The sequence below is a fragment of the Podarcis liolepis genome (genome assembly GCF_965112155.1).
Source record: "Podarcis liolepis genome assembly, chromosome: 12".
Classification (NCBI taxonomy): Eukaryota; Metazoa; Chordata; class Lepidosauria; order Squamata; family Lacertidae; genus Podarcis; species Podarcis liolepis.
In genome coordinates, this window is record NC_139563.1 from 27243194 (window position 1) to 27261669 (window position 18476).

The following is an 18476-nucleotide window of genomic DNA, read 5'->3' on the forward strand; positions in this document are numbered from 1 at the left end:
GCTATGATTCCTCCCCACAGCAAATGCAATTGGCAGTGGTAGTCCTGATTCCTGGATACTTGTGCTACCTACCTTTTTCAAATATCTTTGCATCTGGGACATGGGCAAAATTCACATATGGGGGGGGGGTTCGTTTCTTTAAAAAGAACCTGAGGACAAAGTGCTTCTGAAGAAACACACAACAAATACAGAGGACCTTTCCTTTGGGAAGGGAAAGCTCCCTTGCTTTTATGGGAAATGAGAAACTTGCCCTATGTCTCGTCTTCAGCATACCTGCTTATGATGCAGATGGTTCCAACTTATTTTGTGCTGCTTTAGAGGTGACCTGGTTGAGCAATCGGTTTGACTGAGCAGGGAGAAGTTCACACTCAAGTTCTCTTGCACACACTGGGAGGCCTACACATACAGTGGATTCCCCGGATACAAACTTAATTAGCCCCGGGGGTCCGTACTTACCCCAAAAAGTCCATATCCAGAGGCACCACTTCTGCGCGCACGCGTGGTGCGATAGAGTGTTCTGCGCATGCATGCAGGTCGAAATCCAGAAGAATACCCGAAGGTCACGTAACCCGAGATACCACGTTACAGTCTTTCTAAATGCAACATGCATTTAGTGGTGCAAACTACTTTCATAATTTCCAAGTGGCAAACTGTGTACAGTGTGTTTGTATTTGTAGCACAAAGCTTTCACAGTGAACCACCACCAGAAATGAAGTCACTGACTACATGTGGTGCTTGAAGTATATATGTACACTATGATAGCTCATCACATACATACTCACAGAAGAAACTGTTCAGTTAGAATTTCTGGCTTTGGCAAAATTCAGGAATCCAATCAGCTAGCTTATAACTATAGACATATGCATTTGATTACTGCGTATGTGTACTTGTATAATGTTGCTTCTTGAACCATGATATTTTCAGAGATGTCTGTACTTGAACAGCATGTGGTCAGTAAAAGTAGTTGGACTGTGTGATTTAATCAGGGAGAGAGCAGAAACTTTCTGGAGAAAATTGTAGAGCAAGGAGTGCCTGCTTACAAGAGGGGTGCATGCAAGTGCAAATACGTATTGGATGATATCATCCAATAAAAAGAAATGCTGCCTTTTGCCTAAAAACATTATTGATTATATGGAATCATAGTCAACCAGTAATTGATCAGTATTCTATCTTAGCTCCTTTGGCATTTTGCTATAGATATCTTTTAAGGTATCTTTTAATAGGAAAGTAGATCCAAAGGAGTTAAGTTGTCCTAGATCATGCATCTCTTGTGTAATAATGAAACAGCAGTTCATAGTCTTAACTCTTTCCATGTGTCTGGTATTTCTGTCCCTGTGTTGGGATTGGCATCTATGTCAATATACAATTTTAGTTGGCTAGAAAGAATATGCCTCTCCTACCTACCTTGTCTCCTATGCTGATTACTACAGTACTTTCCCGTGTGTGAATGAATGGTTGTGGAATTGCTCAAAGAAGGAAACAAAGTTGGTTCCCTGCTTTCTTTGAGAGTGGTCTACTCAGCTACACTCCTGTCCTTACTTCCCATTTGGCTTCCAACATTCAATCTCCTGTATATTTGGCAACTCAGTTTGGAGCTTTGCATTTAGAAGGAACCTCCTGCCTCACTTACAGCCCTTGATAAGGCTTCCTGCCTAGTGATGAGCCAAATAAGTGAGGTGAGTGAAAGAACATATTCAGAATTTGCTTTTAATACCCCCATTCCATGAGTGCTATTAAATCTTCATTTCTTGGGTATCTGAGTTCTATAATGGGAAGGAAACAAATGGCAGTAATATCTTCCTCGTGCTATGAAAGCATTGAATAGCATCATTAGGTGTATAATCATTGACTAAAGAGGCTTGTACAGATAAACATAAGCATCCATTTCCACTAACTCAGAATGTGCTCGCTCCAATACCATCAGTTCCCACTGCAGTAAGTGCCCCCTTCATTTCCTCCAAAATTTGCTGCCAGGACAAATCCTTGTTGTGAACTTTCTGTTACTCCTTGGTATCTGGAATGCTTGTCTGGAAAATCCCAGGCACCTGGGTACCTGATATATCACCAGCTAAACATACATTGTGATATATCAATTTCTGAAATAAGGAAGGAATTACGTAGAGGCGAACAGGACAATGTCCTGGCAACTGCTACTACTTAAGGGTCTAAAACTGATAAATGATATTATCAATCACCTCATGGTCGCTTTCAGCAGCAGGCAAGCCCAAATGCATCTAAATGAGACTTTTGGTTTTGGGCTTGGCTACCAAAGTACGCAGGTGGCGCTGTGGGTTAAACCACAGAGCCCAGGGCTTGCCGATCAGATGGTCGGTGGTTCGAATCCCCGCAATGGGTGAGCTCCCATGCTTGGTCCCTGCTCCTGCCAACCTAGCAGTTCGAAAGCACATCAAAGTGCAAGTAGGTAAATAGGTACCGCACTGGCTGCTCTCTTCCGTGTGCTGCTCTGGTTCGCCAGAAGCGGCTTAGTCATGCTGGCCACATGACCCGGAAGCTGTACGCCAGCTCCCTCAGCCAATAAAGTGAGATGAGCGCCACAACCCCAGAGTCGTGCACGACTGGACCTAATGGTCAGGGGTCCCTTTACCTTTTACCAAAGTACAGTGATGAGTAATAGTGAATACAAATAATCTGGGACTACCAGCAGACCTACTAGGTGGCAGCAAAATCAGCAACAGCAGGGGGAGGCAGAAGCAACAGCAGCCTGACAGTAGTGGCACAATAATCAGCAGCCTGCGAAGCTTCATCATGGCAGAAGCAGTGGCAGCCTGCGAGGCCTAGTTGTAGTGACGGCAGTAGTAGTGGCCTGCAAGTAGTGGCCTGCTTAACAGGTGCTTAGCAATTAGTAACGTATCTGTACAAAGGCGGTTTTCAATTATTTAAAATAAATCCTCTTTAGAGTTACTTGGAAATGCTTCCTTATATGTGAGACCGCTGTCTTCTGAAGGGAGAATACTGCAGCCAGTAGCTTGGTTCCACCACTATTCTTAACTTCCCCAGAGACACTGCTTGGCAACTGCAACAGAGACACAACTTGATGTTAATGCTTGCTGGGGAATGTATATTGTGGTTGCTTAGTAGCTCAAATCTTTCCTCCACCTCCTGGGCCCAACAAAGTAGCTAAGTCATCTTTGTTGTTTGAAGACAAGTATTTTCTAATTATCAGTTGACTTTAATTATCCTATATATATGCTAACAGTTGTGATTTGCATTGGATCATGCAATATTCATGTATTTCAGTTGAAATCTTGTAATGTGTGTGATAAATGCAGGTATATGGAATGTTCATTATTTTAGTCCTGGACATGTGTATGGGAAATGTTTATATAGTTATGTTGGTATGATTCTAATATTGTAATACTAAGAAAGCATGTTGATCTTGATTACATTTTTAAGATTACTGGTGGTGATTGTTCAGTGTAAATGTGAAGGAGCATCTCCACCTCCATTGTCTAGCCTAGACACTGAGATCCAGCTCCAAAAGCCTTCTGGCAGTTCCCCCACTGCAAGAAGTGAAGTTACAGGGAACCAGGCAGAGGGTCTTCTCAGTAGTGGGGCCAACTTTTGGAATGCCCTCCCATCAGACAGCAAACAGATAAATAACTATATGGCTTTTAGAAGATGTCGGAAGGCAACCCTGTACAGATGGGCAGCATATAAATAATAAAATTATTATTTATTATTTGATTTAGGTAACATATAGCACAAATATATAATGTGCTCAGATCAACTTCTGACAGATTTCCTCCAAGCATTTCCCCTTTAGAGAAGATAATTGGCTATGGGAGACATTGCCAAGGTTTTAAGCTATCCAGAAATAAAACCACAAGATCTCCACTGCCTTATGAATTGCTGGAGCTGCCAGCTGAACTCCCATGTCTCTGGCTTTGCAACTTCAGCTCGTCATCCCTCTTGATCTCCCACACCCTTTAATCCAAGTAACATAGCCCAGGTGAGCTAAACAATGTGGGAGGAGGCAACAGGCACCTCTTGAGGGTGTCCAGAGACTAGTAGAACATATTCAATTGTTAAGTCTATTTAATTGGAGTATGGAAAGAAAAGAGAAATGAGTGTATGCACAATCAAAAGACAAAAGCAAAACACTGAACCGCAATATTGGTCTATCTTGTCTCGTGTTGGGGATCCTGTGGCAGTCTACATGTAGCTGAACTAACACTTGCATCATCCCTGACCATTGTCCATAGTGATTAAGGCTGTTGGGTGTTGAAGTCAATAGCATCTAGAGGGCTATGGGTTCCCCATCTCACACTTAGTCATATACTAGACTAGACAACCGAATATACCCAGGACTTACACACCTAGGGCTATTGCAGCTGGTGGTCTCTTGAAATGTTTATGGGCATATTCCATGTTTTATGCTGTTTAATCAGGGTGATCCAATCCAAATCTTAATCTGGGGGGGAGGGTCATGATTGACAGCTAGAGAGCAAGGAATTCTCTCAGGAACAGGAAATTAGCTTACACAAGCGATCGCCTCTATAAAATAAGAAGTTAAGCTTTTCCTACCATGCAGCAAAGTGAAGTCAAGTGGATGATGGCTTGTTTGTGGCAGGCCACATGAGAATCATAGAATTGTAGAGTTGGAAGGGACACCAAAGGATCTTCTAGTGAAGTCCATGAAATCTGCTATTACAGCCAACTTTCTGGACGATGTAAAGTATCATCCAAGGTCCTTTTAGGAAGTCATGAAATTTATTGTGTCTGAGCTGGAAAACTGATCACCAGCTATCATTCGTGCAAAGAAGGACCAAAGGTGCTATATGTGAAAAGAAAAGGTTGGTTCACTTCTTGACTTAAAAGTATAATTGTTTGACATTGGCTTATTGATTGGCATAATGTTGTAAAATAGAGTGAGGACTACATTTTGGGTTGTATCTTATATTTAGTCATGCTCAGAGTGGACCCATTGAAATAAATGGACATTAATTACTGTATTTTTTGCACCATAACACTCACTTTTTTCCTCCTAAAAAGTAAGGGGAAATGTCTGTCCGTGTTATGGAGGGAATGCCTATGGGTGGCATGCCTACGGATTTTCCTCCTCTAAAAACTATGTGCGTGTTATGGTCGAGTGCGTGTTATAGAGCGAAAAATACGGTAACTTAGTTTCATTCATTTCAGTGGGTCTACTCTGAGTAAAACTTAGTTGCCTGCAACCCTTTGACCTGAAGCTGTTTAGCCAACGTAATCTACATGTAAAAAATTAGTTTATTTTGTCAGAAAAAGGTCTGCGAAGAAAAATACCTGATAATTGTTGAGATTTTCATATGGGCTGTGTAGCAATATGAGATACTTAGAGACTTTTTCTCCTCAGAAGGAAGTATAAGAATCAGCTTTGAGAAAGACTGTTCTTGGACTCCTTCCCTCAAATTCTTAAATATCTTTAAGACTTCAGATTGTTTATAAATAATCATGGACTTTGGATAGATAGCAATGCTTTCTTTTAAAATTGTGTTCTTCACTTTGTAGTTCTTTTAATATTTTGAAATGGTGTCTTTCATTTGTATTTGACTTATGTTTTGAAATGAAGTGCCTTTAAGTGGCATGTGCTGGTTAAATTGCTTCATTGTTAAAGGAATATAAATGAATGTCTTTAGGAGAGCAATAATGTCTGTTTGCCTAGTAGCATTTATAAAATTATCATAATGCTAATTCTTGGAAAGTATAACACAACCAGGGTTTTTTCTAATCACATGCTGTAATTAGATATATCTTTTGATCCTTCATGGAAAGTATAAATGGATTTCTGTCCTTCTCCTTGGCTTTTTTATTGAGAAAAAATAGAATTCATGGCTAAGATGTGCACAGTTGTCAAAACCCAAGATCTGCAAGCACAATGGTACTAACAGATCTTCATTTCAGTTGGTCTCCGATTGTTAAGACACTAGAACTTGGGGTCATCCATTAAAGCTGAATGGTGAGAAATACAAGGAAGACAAATGGGAACACTTTTTCGCATAGTACATAGTTAAAACTATGGAAAATCTGACACAGGATATGCTCATAGCTTCCAACTTACATGGGTTTAAAGGAGAGTAGAAGAATTCATGGGCGAGGAAGACTATCAGTGGCTGCTAGGCATGATACTTACATGATACTTAGAGAGGATCCATGGAACCATGCCACTGAACGCCAGTTCCAGGGAATAAAAGGGAGAGATGCCTATGAGCTTCTTGTAGGCATTGGGTTGTCCAGTGAGAGAAGCAGGATGCTGGACTAAATAGCCATTCAGTAATACTATATAATTTGGCTTGACTTAAATTGACACTTACTACCTAGTAACACCACCCCAAATTAATCCCTGCCCTTGTTAAATTAAAGACTAGCATGTTTCTCTTTAGCTCTCTGCCTACCCAGGAACCTCTGTGTTTTGTTTCAATTTTGGGACACATCTAGGTTACAAGGCAGGCTTTCTGAGAAAAGAAAACCCTTCTTCTGATGTCATGGTAAAAGCAAATGATTAATCATGGGTGGCCTGTCCTCCTGTCAAAATGGCATTTGAGGTTGGGGGCATTCAGGATCTGGCCTATTGGTCGGATCTAACTCCCTGTCCCTCGTTTTAGAAGTGTTTATATAAACATGCCCTTAAAGATGTGGATTCTTAGTATCCCTGTCATTCTTTTCTCCTTCCTTTACCCGTGCCTGCCTTTTGCTTCCCTTTGCAAAGTTTATTATGAGTGATAGATTAACTACCCCTATTTTCCATAATCTAATCAGCATGTTATGATAATCTTCTTCCTGGTTTTCATCTTCCATTCCATAGACATATCTTCTTCCTGTGTCTTTATTTACTTCTGCATGAAATCTGCTTTAAGACTAGTTCTTTGAACCAAATATATTTAGATTGCTTCTACAACATTATATATTGAAAATTCCAGATTTTTTTTATTGTATTAATGATTTGGGCTTGTAATAATAATTAAACACTTTTAGCACAATTCATAGGTAAGTCACACAGCTGAATCTAAATAATTTATACATTAAAGTAGAATCAACAAATGTTTGGGTAATGCATTCAGGTATCAGTTCTAGTTTGCAGTCTGATCATGTCAGTGCTGTAGAGTATTGAACTGGCATGTTCATCTCCACAGCTGGTTGTTCGCCCAGCCGAGCTAGCAACTACTATAGGTCTTCGCTAGCAGATGCTTGTCTGATAAACATCACCATGTCTCTACAGAGTGTCACTAGTGGCTATGCTGGGAATATTAGCTTCCATTACTCATGCCTGCATGCCTTTACCAGGCCAACAGTCTATGGCTTGTATCCAATGCTTGTCCTACCCAGAGTAAACCCATTGAAATTAATGAACCTAGGGTCAGCAGTGTAGCATTTGCTGATTGGCTATCTGGTGCTGTTGTGTTGTCACACTGGCCCTGATATCTCTGACTGACTTGAACACAAAGCCAGTAAGAAGAACCCTGTCCTAAAATGGGGTGGGATGTGTTGAAGCACTTCATTGAACAGGAGCAAAATGGCACAAAACTATTACTTTTGAAGAATATTTCAGGTCCATGAAAGCTCCTGTTTAACGCTGAGAATAGTTGTTCATGAAAATTCCCAGTAAAGACTTGAGCTGAGTGCATCAGCATGGTAAATTTATCTGCTGTTCCACACAAGTATGATATAAAAGTTACTGGGATATTCCCCAGTGATTGGATTAATGAAGATTTGTAGATCAGATGCACATGATTTACCTTAATGTATAATGGAGTTTAAATAATTTTCCTATCCCCAGGCTTTCTTCAAATCCCAATTCTTTCCTAGAGTTTTTTTATTTACTAACAAAAAATTTGTTTGAGATTTGTCTTGTACCACTGCAGGATGAGGTTGACGGAAATGTTATTATTATGCAGTTTCCACTGATTTGGGTCCAAAGTGTATATCTGGAAATGTTTTACCAAGTTTATGTAGTAAAGATGTTAATGGTTTTACAGAGCACAAGTTAAAACTATGTAGAACTAGATAGTTGAAGGAATCTTAGTGTTTTCAAATAAGGACAGTATAAATGCTTCTTAGATTGTAATTTGCCTAAAGGGCTGATTGATTTTAGGCAAATTCCTAGTATAGCTTCTTCAATCCAATTTGCAATGCTGTTTGCTTGTTTCAGAATTTAAAAGATGTTGCTGACCTCCACACCAAGTGTTTGAAGGGGGCAGAAGAAGCACCACCCCACTAAGAACAACATGGGAAATACAACTACTAAATTCCGCAAAGCACTTATAAATGGAGATGAAAATTTGGCCTGCCAAATATATGAGAGCAACCCTCAACTAAAAGAATCTCTGGACCCTAATATTTCTTATGGAGAACCCTACCAGCATAACACTCCATTACATTATGCTGCCAGGCATGGGATGAACCGAATATTGGGGTGAGTATTGTTGCTTTGTTCATAGTGTTTCTAGATGTGCTAAGTGACATCATGTGCTTTGATATCATCATAATCTAATGTAGTACTACCTTTTGATGTACAAGTTCAATATTTTGCCATGGATAACCTCTTTACACTGGCTCCGGTTCCAATGTGCACATATGCTCCAGAATAGTTCTAAGATGAGGGCATGCATGTTTGATTTCTTATCCTCATAGCCCTAAAAGGTTGCTGAAGACCTTGGTGGTATTTACTTTCAGCTCAGGAGTTGCTCTATGTAGGCCAATGTTCAAATGAACATAACTATGCTTCCTTCTTTTCTATGGAAAAGTTGGAGTTAGTACAAGAACACTGTATTGTGCAAGTGTTTGTAAAATAAAGACTGCAGGGATATGATGCTTGCTCTACTTGCAATTTTGAGAAAGGGCTGAAGCTTTCATCTTTAAGTGGTGGAAGGCAGCACTTCAAGAGCTGCAATGTATCTGCTGTGCCAAATATTTGGAAAATTGAGGAAAGGTAGTTTTTTAAAGCATCAATCCTCTGTTTCTGGAATTGCAGTTGATCTTCCCTGTGGCAGATGCTTCTGGAACAAACAAGATCTAATTAAACCAGACTGGTTATTAAATAATATAAATTCTTCAGTGTATGCCTTATAGTGTATGGCCCTTTGGTTTAACATTTTTTATTACACATAAATTCTATTTGTGGCTACCAGGAAGCTACAGGATATTAATATTATCAGGAGTATCTTAAGAAAACAGCTTCCTGTATTTATAAACACTGGTACAGAGCAGTTTAAAACAAAGATACACATCATCCTGATTCAGTGAGTCATAAAGCAATATTAGATTATGCAGTATATTATCAAATAGTCATTACAGGGCTGCATTTTTAAATGACAATATGAGAAGATCTAATATAATAACGCCAACAACATTGAGTGGGATTTCTGCCAGGCTTCATCAAATAGGATGTATGGAAACAAGGAAAGTCTTCCGGCTACAGAATAGCCCATTCATTTATGCAGATGAGAAGATGCCTCTCTTTTGCATTTGTATTAGAAGTATGATAAATGTATTAGAAGTACTGTTTTGGCCTGAATATAAACCACCCTTTTTTTCCAAATTCTGACCGTGAAAAATTAAAGTACAGCTAAAATTTGTGACCTAACAAAAATGGGCTTTTACAATATTGCTGCTGAAACAGACATACAGTAAAACAGAATAGGTGTGAAATTTTAAGGGAGAGGCTTATATTCGAGTATTGTCTTTTTTTTTCTCTCCCCCCCCCCTTGAATTTTAAAGGTGCAGCTTACATTCGGGTCAATACAGTATTTATAAATGTATTAGAAGTATGATAAATACTTTTAGTGGGGCAGGGAAGCTGAAAAAGAATTCACATCTGGCAACCAATGTACATGGGCAGATGAGTCTAAAAAGCCCAGGACACAAATTTCCATGGCCCTTTAGCAGCTATGGTGGTTCACTTACCAGAAGTGATTATTTAGCGTTAACTCTGGAAGTGTATATTCGATTCTGACCAAACTAAGCCTCCTAGGAGATTTCCAGTTTATATATGATTTTCCTCAATCTTTACTGTACCTTTATTTCCCATGTCATTATAAAAATCTGCTTCTTATTTACTGCTTTATTTCTTTACTTTCTCTGTATAGAACTTTTCTTTTTGTAAGAGATGGCAACCCAAATAAACGAAATGTGCACAATGAGACCTCTATGCACTTGCTTTGCATGGGGCCTCAGATTATGATATCGGACGGAGCTCTTCAGCCTCGATTGACACGGCCCTTTGAAGATGATTTCAGAAGAGCAGATTGTCTGCAGATGATCCTGAAATGGAAAGGAGCAAAACTTGACCAAGGAGAATATGAAAGAGCAGCCATTGACGCCGTTGATAATAAAAGAAATACACCTTTGCACTATGCTGCTGCCTCAGGAATGAAGACCTGTGTAGAGGTAAAATTCATATAAATAGTAATCAAAGTAATGATGGAGCATACACTTGTTTCAAAAAACTGAAGCTCTACTTTAAGGGCATTTAATATTGTATCTAAAAATATATAAATGGCAAAAAGAAGTGACATCATCTTATTCAGTGCGTACTGAATAAATTTATTATATTTATATCCTTATTTTCTTTCATGGTGAAACATAAGACAGTGTACATTGTATTCCCTGATAGTGTTTCATTCATGCACTGACCAGATCCTGTGCATGTGCCAATACCAGTTACAGGCGTGCCTCGCAAGACGAAAAGAATCCGTTCTGTGATTCTCTTCGTCTAGCGGTTTTTTTGTCTTGCGAAGCAAGCCCATTGACGGATTAGAGGATTAGCGCTATTAGCGGCTTTTAGCGGCTTATCATCTTATCGGATCAGCTGATAAGCGGCTTAGCGGCTTAGAAAAGGGGGGGGAGGGGGAAAAACCCGCAGGAACTTGCAAGACATTTTCGTCTTGCGTAGCAAGCCCATAGGAGATTCGTTTTGCGAAGCATTTCCAAAACGGAAAACTCTTTCGTCTAGCGAGTTTTCCGTCTTGCGAGGCATTCGTCTTGCGGGGCACCACTGTATTATGCTAAAAAAAACCCCTACCTCCTATTTATTCTTTTTTTATCACTTGCTTTGGGGAGTATTGCTTTTGAATATTGTGTTTAAGTGCAAACTGTTAAATTCCCAATGAGACAAACAAATTCCCAATGAGATATTTGAAATTTATTGTATATTCCAGTTAATTGACTGTTCTTAATACAGTGTTGCACGCCAAAAAAAAAGCTTAGTCTTCCATATCAGCAGTTCGCAAATATTTATTAAAGGGAATAACATTTTTTTCATATTTGACCTTGTCCTGTTGCTCACCTGAAAGTTATCTCCACGAGCCCCTTAAACTTCAAACATAAGTAGGACTCGCTGCTTGAAAATGTAATAGTCCATTTGTGTATTGAAAGAAGTTTCACCATGGTATATTCACCAGAGCTATTTGCAGTGCAGCTGCTTAAATAATTGCTCAAGTTACATTCCTTCCAGGTGCTACCACCCACTTGATCTGTTTTTTAGGCTTGCCTTAATTTGTCAGTGGAATCTTGCAGAGTGACCAGTCAAGTTCTATACACTTGCATAGGTACTATGACATAAACAGCTGCTGCTGTTGATGCAAACTCTTCCTTACTTTCTTGCCAGTGTTTATTTGCAGGAAAGCCAGACACAGTGTTGTGCCAGTCAGTGATAGATCAGAAAGACCTTTGAATTGTCTCAAAAGGACTTGTAGGGGCTGTTCCCTTGCAATGCTGGGAATGGAGCAATTGCTGTCAGAAGCTGTTGTACTGGAAATTGTAGTGTATGCTCAATTTGACGGACCATCTGCCTGATCTTTTGCCAGAATTACCATCATGGAAACAGGCTGTTAAATTAGTTTAATATGGGCTTTGAAATACTAGTTCATATCAACTTAATACCAATTTACAACTTTCACCAAATAAGCTTCTATAACTTATAAAACCACTTAAAACTGTTTTAAGTATATATGTATAAACATTTAAAAATAAAATGACACTTTGTACTAATCCCAATTTAAAAAGAAGTTTGCTCTTTCATAAATTCACCATAAATTCATATGGTTGAGGAACAGCAGATAGTATCTTCTGAGAGCAAGATGTTCTACGCAAATGCCTCATCACATGGTAGGGAATTGTATGAGCCAGGGTTATCAATGGACTTGTAACAGAATGGAAAACTAAAGATGTGTAAGATAATAAAGGGGAGAAATTGGAAACCAGGGGTGGAGGGAAGTCTAGAAGGGATGAATAAGTAAGTAATTTGGATGCTAAATTGATAAATTATTGAAAATTGAAAATAAAATATGGGGGGGGGGGGGAAGAAAAAAAGAATTGCATGAGCCAAGCCTCCATGCAATCAGAATCAGAATTCATTCATCTGGAGCGGCTGGTCTAGTTTGCCTATAATGCTGAACTAGGATCCAGCTGAGATCCAGCACCAAGGGCCTTCTGGTAGTTCCCACACTGTGAGAAGTAAAGTTACAGGGAACCAGGCAGAGTGCCTTATCGGTAGTGGTACCCACCCTGTGGAATGCCCTCCCATCAGATGTCAAAGAGATGAGTTATTATATGTATTTTAGGAGACATCTGAAGGCAGCCCTGTATAGGGCTTTTTAAGGTTTAATGTTTTACTATGTTTTTATACATATGTACATGAACCTCTGTCTCCAATAGGTCCCCTCTCCTCCCATATGGCTAGGAGAAATAACAAATAACAACCCATAATTCAGTTTCACTTTCCGAAACTTGACTTGTGGTTTAAAATATTATAGCAATTGCAGACAAGCCAGCTTCAAACCATGGGTTGTGAAGGTGACTTCCTTAACATCCTCTAATTTATTTTAAAGCAAAATTTCTCGTTTGTACGTAATGACATGACAAAAATCTGGGAATGCAGATATGAATCCTGATTTTGTCCTTCTCCTAACTATGTGGGAAGACAAGAGAGTACTCAGGCACAAGGCATCATTCAGGCTCATGCACATAATACAAAATATGGTTTAGCATTATGTGTGAACCAGCCCACTAATTCACATTTAGACGTTTTCTGTGTTTTGGGTGGAAAGGAATTGTAATACTTATCCACTACACAAAACTCTGCACTTGACTTGAGGAATGTAAGAAACTGGGGCATGGTGAACATAACTACCAGACTATCTGAGAAAAGTCTATGAATATTGACAGCATGTTACTGTGTTCTAATCCTTGAATAGCTCTTGGCTGTTTCTCCACTAATTGTAATGTGCCTTTTTTATTGGAGAGGAAGGGGAAGTATAAATACATGTTTTCAAAATCATGAAGGTTTGATTGTCAAGTGAAAAATGAGACATTTCTGAAATCTTCTAGAATTAGCATATTGATAAAGAGTTCTTTGTATGCATTATTTCTTTTTATTACAGTCAAATTAGCCCTTTCAAAGCAGACCTGCATTTTACTAATGTTTGGCCAACATTCTCAGGCTGGGTTGATTTCTTTATATCAGTGCTGTTGCTTTATATCTAGAAAAAGAATATTCTCAGTGCTTCCCTCCCCAAAGTGAACAGCTTGAAAAGAGAGCAGGAAAGGGACTAATGTTCATGTGTGTGATAGGAACAGAATTTGGGGAGATTGCCATTTTTGCCTAAGACAGGAAAATACACACAGATGCCCCATATCTCAAAATTACAGAAAAAATAAATAATGTGCATGAAATCTTGTAGGCTCAGTGATCTAATTCTAAACTCTGATGCCATGTGCAGAGTTGCCATTCAAAAGGGTTTTTGTGTGTGTGTATCAGCAATCAGTTGTTGCTTCAATATGCTTGTCTTTTGTGAATGAGTAAAAACATGTTTAATGGTGGAACATTAAACTAGTATTTATATTGTGGAATTTTTAGTATTACTTGTTGATCTTTTCAAATATTTCTAAACTTTAAGTGTTCGCTAAAGGATAACAATCTCACTACGTACCCTCCTTTATTCTGAGGGGTGTCTATATTTCTGCTGAAAAGGAACTTAGCCAAAGTTATACTCTGAGTAGACTCATTGAAATTAATGGACATAACAAACCTAGTTTCAGTTATTTCAGTGGATCTACTCTGAGTTGTACTTTGTTGGATGTAACCTATAATCTTCCCTGGGTTCACATGTCTGGTTTAGTTCTCTTTGTTCAGCATTCTTCCATTCTGCATAAATCGTTGGCGACAAATTTCAAGTGAAAAAGAATTTCCAAGGATCTGTATTAAAATTAGCTCTTAAAATGGTTTGCATTAACTTGCAGCTTCTGGTAAAACATGGTGGAGACTTGTTTGCTGAAAATGAAAATAAAGATACTCCATGTGACTGTGCAGAGAAGCAACACCATAAAGAATTGGCACTCAATCTAGAATCCCAGATGGTGTTCTCACGAGATCCTGAAGCTGAAAGCATTGAAGCAGAATATGCTGCTTTGGACAAAAGAGAGGTAAAATAAAATTTGTAATTGGTTACTCTGATGGGAGATGTGCATACTTGGGAAAAGGACTATCTAAAGCTCTTGAGTTGTTACTTTTTACCAGCTCCTTTTTTATTCATCCATTTGGGCTAGTATTGTCTGTTCTAATTAGCAATAGCTTATTTGTACAGCAGAGCTCTTTTACAGCACCTGGCACATCATATTTTTTTAAGCTGGAGATGCAGAGATTGAACCTGATACCTTCTGTATACCAAGCATGTGTTTTACACCCTTAAAATTGTTTAAAAAGTTTGAAACAGCTGTAGAACACATATGTAGGAAGAGATACTATTGAAAATTTCTCAGCTTCATTGAGGCAAAAAAGCTATTGGAAGGTTTATGTTGTTTGATCCAGAAAATTAGAGGAGATATTAGGCTTTCAGAAGTTAATGGCTTATAAACCTTCAAACTTCATCTCCAGCCTTAAACTTAAACTAACAAACCAAAGGGTTTATCAGTCTGTGAGCCACAACTCAGTTCTTTGCAGTTTAGGAAACTTCATGCAAATCAATCATATCAGCAAAAAGCTTCTTTATACTAGTAGGTTGGAGCAGGTCAGACAGTACTTTCTGACATCTGTAATGGCTTTCTGGACAGGCTGGATTCCTGGTATAAGGGATTAGGAAACCTTTTTGCTTTCACTTCTAACTCCATTCTCCTTTTGCCTTACCTGGAGATTGAACTGCTAGCTTCCTCCATCCTGCTTCCTTCATCATGACAAAAAGGAATGACTGAACATGAGATCCTGCAGTATTCAAAGTTTGAAGGTTATTTGATTTTTCACAGTTGGAGGAGTTGCATCCAAATAACTGCACGATCTCCTGTTCAGCTGTTTACCTTATCACATAATGATTGGAAAAGAGCACAGAAATCCAAAACTCAGTTCCATTCTTTCCCAAGGAAAAATCCAGGGAGGATAGCTTTTAAAAACAGACCCTATGTTTTTTTATATACAAGTATCAAATTTAAGATGTAACTAAACCCAATAAAAGCACTGTAAAATCCTATTTATTTCAGTAACAAAGTTATGCATCTGTGTCTCATTCAAATTGCATAGCTAACTTGGGCAATTTTTTTTTAGTTTATAAAAGACTAATACATACCCTTGTTAATGTTGGGATACTGCCAGGGAGACATTGTCCATCATGACTCCGCGTCGTCTCCGGACGTCCATCGATCTCCCGTAGACACGCAGTATCAGCAATTAGCGACACGAGCTCCAGAAATAGCTTGCCACATTCCAGAGCTGATGCACGCTCTATCATCAGATAATGCACAGCGAAAGATGCAGGAGAGTATTATTTACAAGTTTATTCAGCGTTGGTCAGAACAAAGAAAAACATGACTGCCTGCTTCAGTGTTCAGGCACAGAGAGAGAAACGAAAGCAAAGACAAAACATAAACTTCCTGTGAACAGGAAATACGCAGACTCTGTGACTCACAAAGCCTGCTCCCTTTTAAGGTGGAACGGAAATATCCTAACAGTTAAGTGTGAACCTGTTTAGCATTAAATGTAGTCTATGCATGTGCTAATGTGACAGAACCTTCCCTCCGCCATTCTGATCCCATCCTGTGAAGCAATTATTGGTTCACTGTTGAGACAATGTGTAAGGAAAGTGTTCTTTAATATATACATGGGCTGATGTGATTTAGGGTTTTGTCAAAATAAGCACTTCAGATTGCCCCGAGAGAAGCCAAAACACACTCAAGAATATTACAAGAACAACCGGGGCCCACCACTGTCAATAGGAAAGGTGCCACTTTCTAAATTAAAGACTTATTTCTACTGCTACTTTGCTTTTCTGTTTCCTTTCACAGCCGTATGAAGGACTAAGACCTCAGGACCTGCGAAGGCTCAAAGATATGCTGATAGTAGAATCTGCTGACATGCTTCAGGCTCCATTGTTTACTGCAGAAGCTCTGCTGCGAGCCCATGGTAATCAGGAAACTATATAACATTCAGCCAATTTTAATATCAAATCTTGACCAAATGTATTAACATTTCCTATATGTAAATATGTGCTTTCGTAATAAAAAGAATAGTGTTCTATAAATGAAACGGATAGACTGTCAGGAACCTTGGCCAGCAATGATGGGATCAACAGCCTCTGGATGGCCACAGGTTGGCTACCTCTATTCTGCAGTGATTTTAATCATAAATATAATCATAAGCAGACACATCATCACCAAATCATTTCAATGTTCCTTTTTAACACTTTCTGGTTTTATTTTAAGACTGGGACAGGGAGAAGTTACTTGAAGCTTGGATGTCTAATCCTGAGAACTGCTGCCAACGTTCAGGTGTTCAGATGCCAACGCCACCTCCTAGTGGGTATAATGCCTGGGACACACTTCCTTCACCAAGAACTCCTCGGACAACTCGCTCTTCCATCACCTCCCCAGATGAAATCAGCCTCTCACCAGGGGACATTGAGACAACTATGGTATGAAGAGTGATCTATACTGGTGTGGGAGTGTGTGTGTGTGCATCCCCAAAAATGTTTAATTCTTGTGATAACTTACTGCTTCTGGAACAAGAATATATTTTGTGTGAATAATTGTTATAAAGGAATTGGTTGGAAGTTTAAAAGTTGCACTCCTGCAACATTTCTGGACTGCAAAAAAATCTATTACTGATTTTTCAGCTATATGATTTTTCCAGCATATAAAAGAATCAGATGTTGATTTTCCTTAATATGTTTTGTTAAATTTGGTATTTTGCCACTCTTGTCTACAAGAGAAAAACATTTTTCCTACTGATTTGTGCTTTCAGGTAGTTTGAAGGGTATTGTGCTCACACTGTGAAGCAAGATGACTCCTTAGTGGTGGTAAAAGGTTCCATTCCACTTTGTCCAGAACTAGGTTGCTATCAACATTCTCCACATACGGTTTGCCTTTTTTGCATTAAGTCCCAACTTCTCCTTTGGTGGCAGCATTAGTTTCCCGATGACCATTACAGGAACTTGGCAAGCCAAGGAGTCAGTCCCTTTTCAAGTGATTTTATGGCCCTCTGTTCTTAATGCTAGAGGCAAAGCCTTCTACTTCCCATAAGTGTGGACTTCCATTAGATAACAATAATAATACTAGGCAACAAATCAACTGACCAATACTTGATTAAACATATGCACAAAGGTATCCTATGAAGGCCTACTTTTGCTATGTATAGTGTGTCACTCAACATACTCAGTTTAAAACAATTTTAAAATGTACTCAATTATTGCCATCAGTAAGAGTATGGCTATGATCCAGCTATTAAGTACTCCCAAGAGCTTACATATGTCTTTCTTAAACATATTTTCTTTCAACTGCACTCTCCTTGCCATATCAGAAACTTTAAAAAAATGCATTAGTTTCAAATATGGTTTGCAACATTGCATGACGGGTGCTGTTTGAGAAATAGAAGCTCCTCAAACCTCTATTAGACATGCAGAAACAGTATTGGTGTGCCTTGGATCCCAGCCTGTACTGTGAAGAGAGGGAAAGAGAGAGGTGCCAGAAAGGAAATCTTCATTTAGCAATTTTAAAACGAGATTGGATTAACTGTCTCTTTGTGCTCTCCACATCTGTGTGAACGACAGTGTAAAGGATTTTGTTCCATCTCTGGTGGAACCACTGTAAGATGGTTGAGAGATGACAGTTTGTGTAAGAAATTGAAGTTGTTAAGTTGTTGTGCATTCCGTAGCTCAGATTGCATGAAATTATATAAAGTGTATGTTGGAAAATTGAAATTGCTGCAGTGTGTTGTGTGGAAATTTCTAGATTTTTCACTTCTGTTATATTTTGTTTCTTAAGCATACTTAAACTCTCTCTGCCCTGCTTCCTGTCATTTTCCCCAACTTAGGAAACAACATTCTCTTTGTCTGCATTTTAAAGGTCAACCCACTAATACCCAGATAGATTATACGGAACCTCACTATGTAGGTTTGTTTGCACCAGTCTATAAGATCAACACAGCTTTAATATACGAAAGGTCTTTTATAATTATTGGAAAAGCTCTTTTGAAAAACAGTCTCTCTTTTTTAAAGATT

General features: G+C 38.9%; 1 protein-coding gene across 8 annotated transcripts in view; it reads left to right on the plus strand.

Moving 5' to 3' along the window:
- Positions 1 to 8012: 8012 nt before the first annotated feature.
- ANKIB1 (ankyrin repeat and IBR domain containing 1) overlaps positions 8013 to 18476 on the plus strand; it is a 35752-nt gene continuing 25288 nt past the window's right edge. For 7 of the 8 annotated variants that reach the window (XM_083467671.1, XM_083467675.1, XM_083467673.1 and 4 more), the window contains exons 1-5: positions 8125 to 8410; positions 10083 to 10383; positions 14236 to 14418; positions 16267 to 16384; positions 16684 to 16892. In XM_083467671.1, coding sequence (XP_083323797.1) covers positions 8223 to 8410; positions 10083 to 10383; positions 14236 to 14418; positions 16267 to 16384; positions 16684 to 16892 — 999 coding nt within the window. In that variant the 5' untranslated portion in view covers positions 8125 to 8222. Of the gene's footprint in view, positions 8411 to 10082; positions 10384 to 14235; positions 14419 to 16266; positions 16385 to 16683; positions 16893 to 18476 lie in introns of all 8 variants that reach the window. The other variant, XM_083467674.1, reaches the window with a different exon arrangement.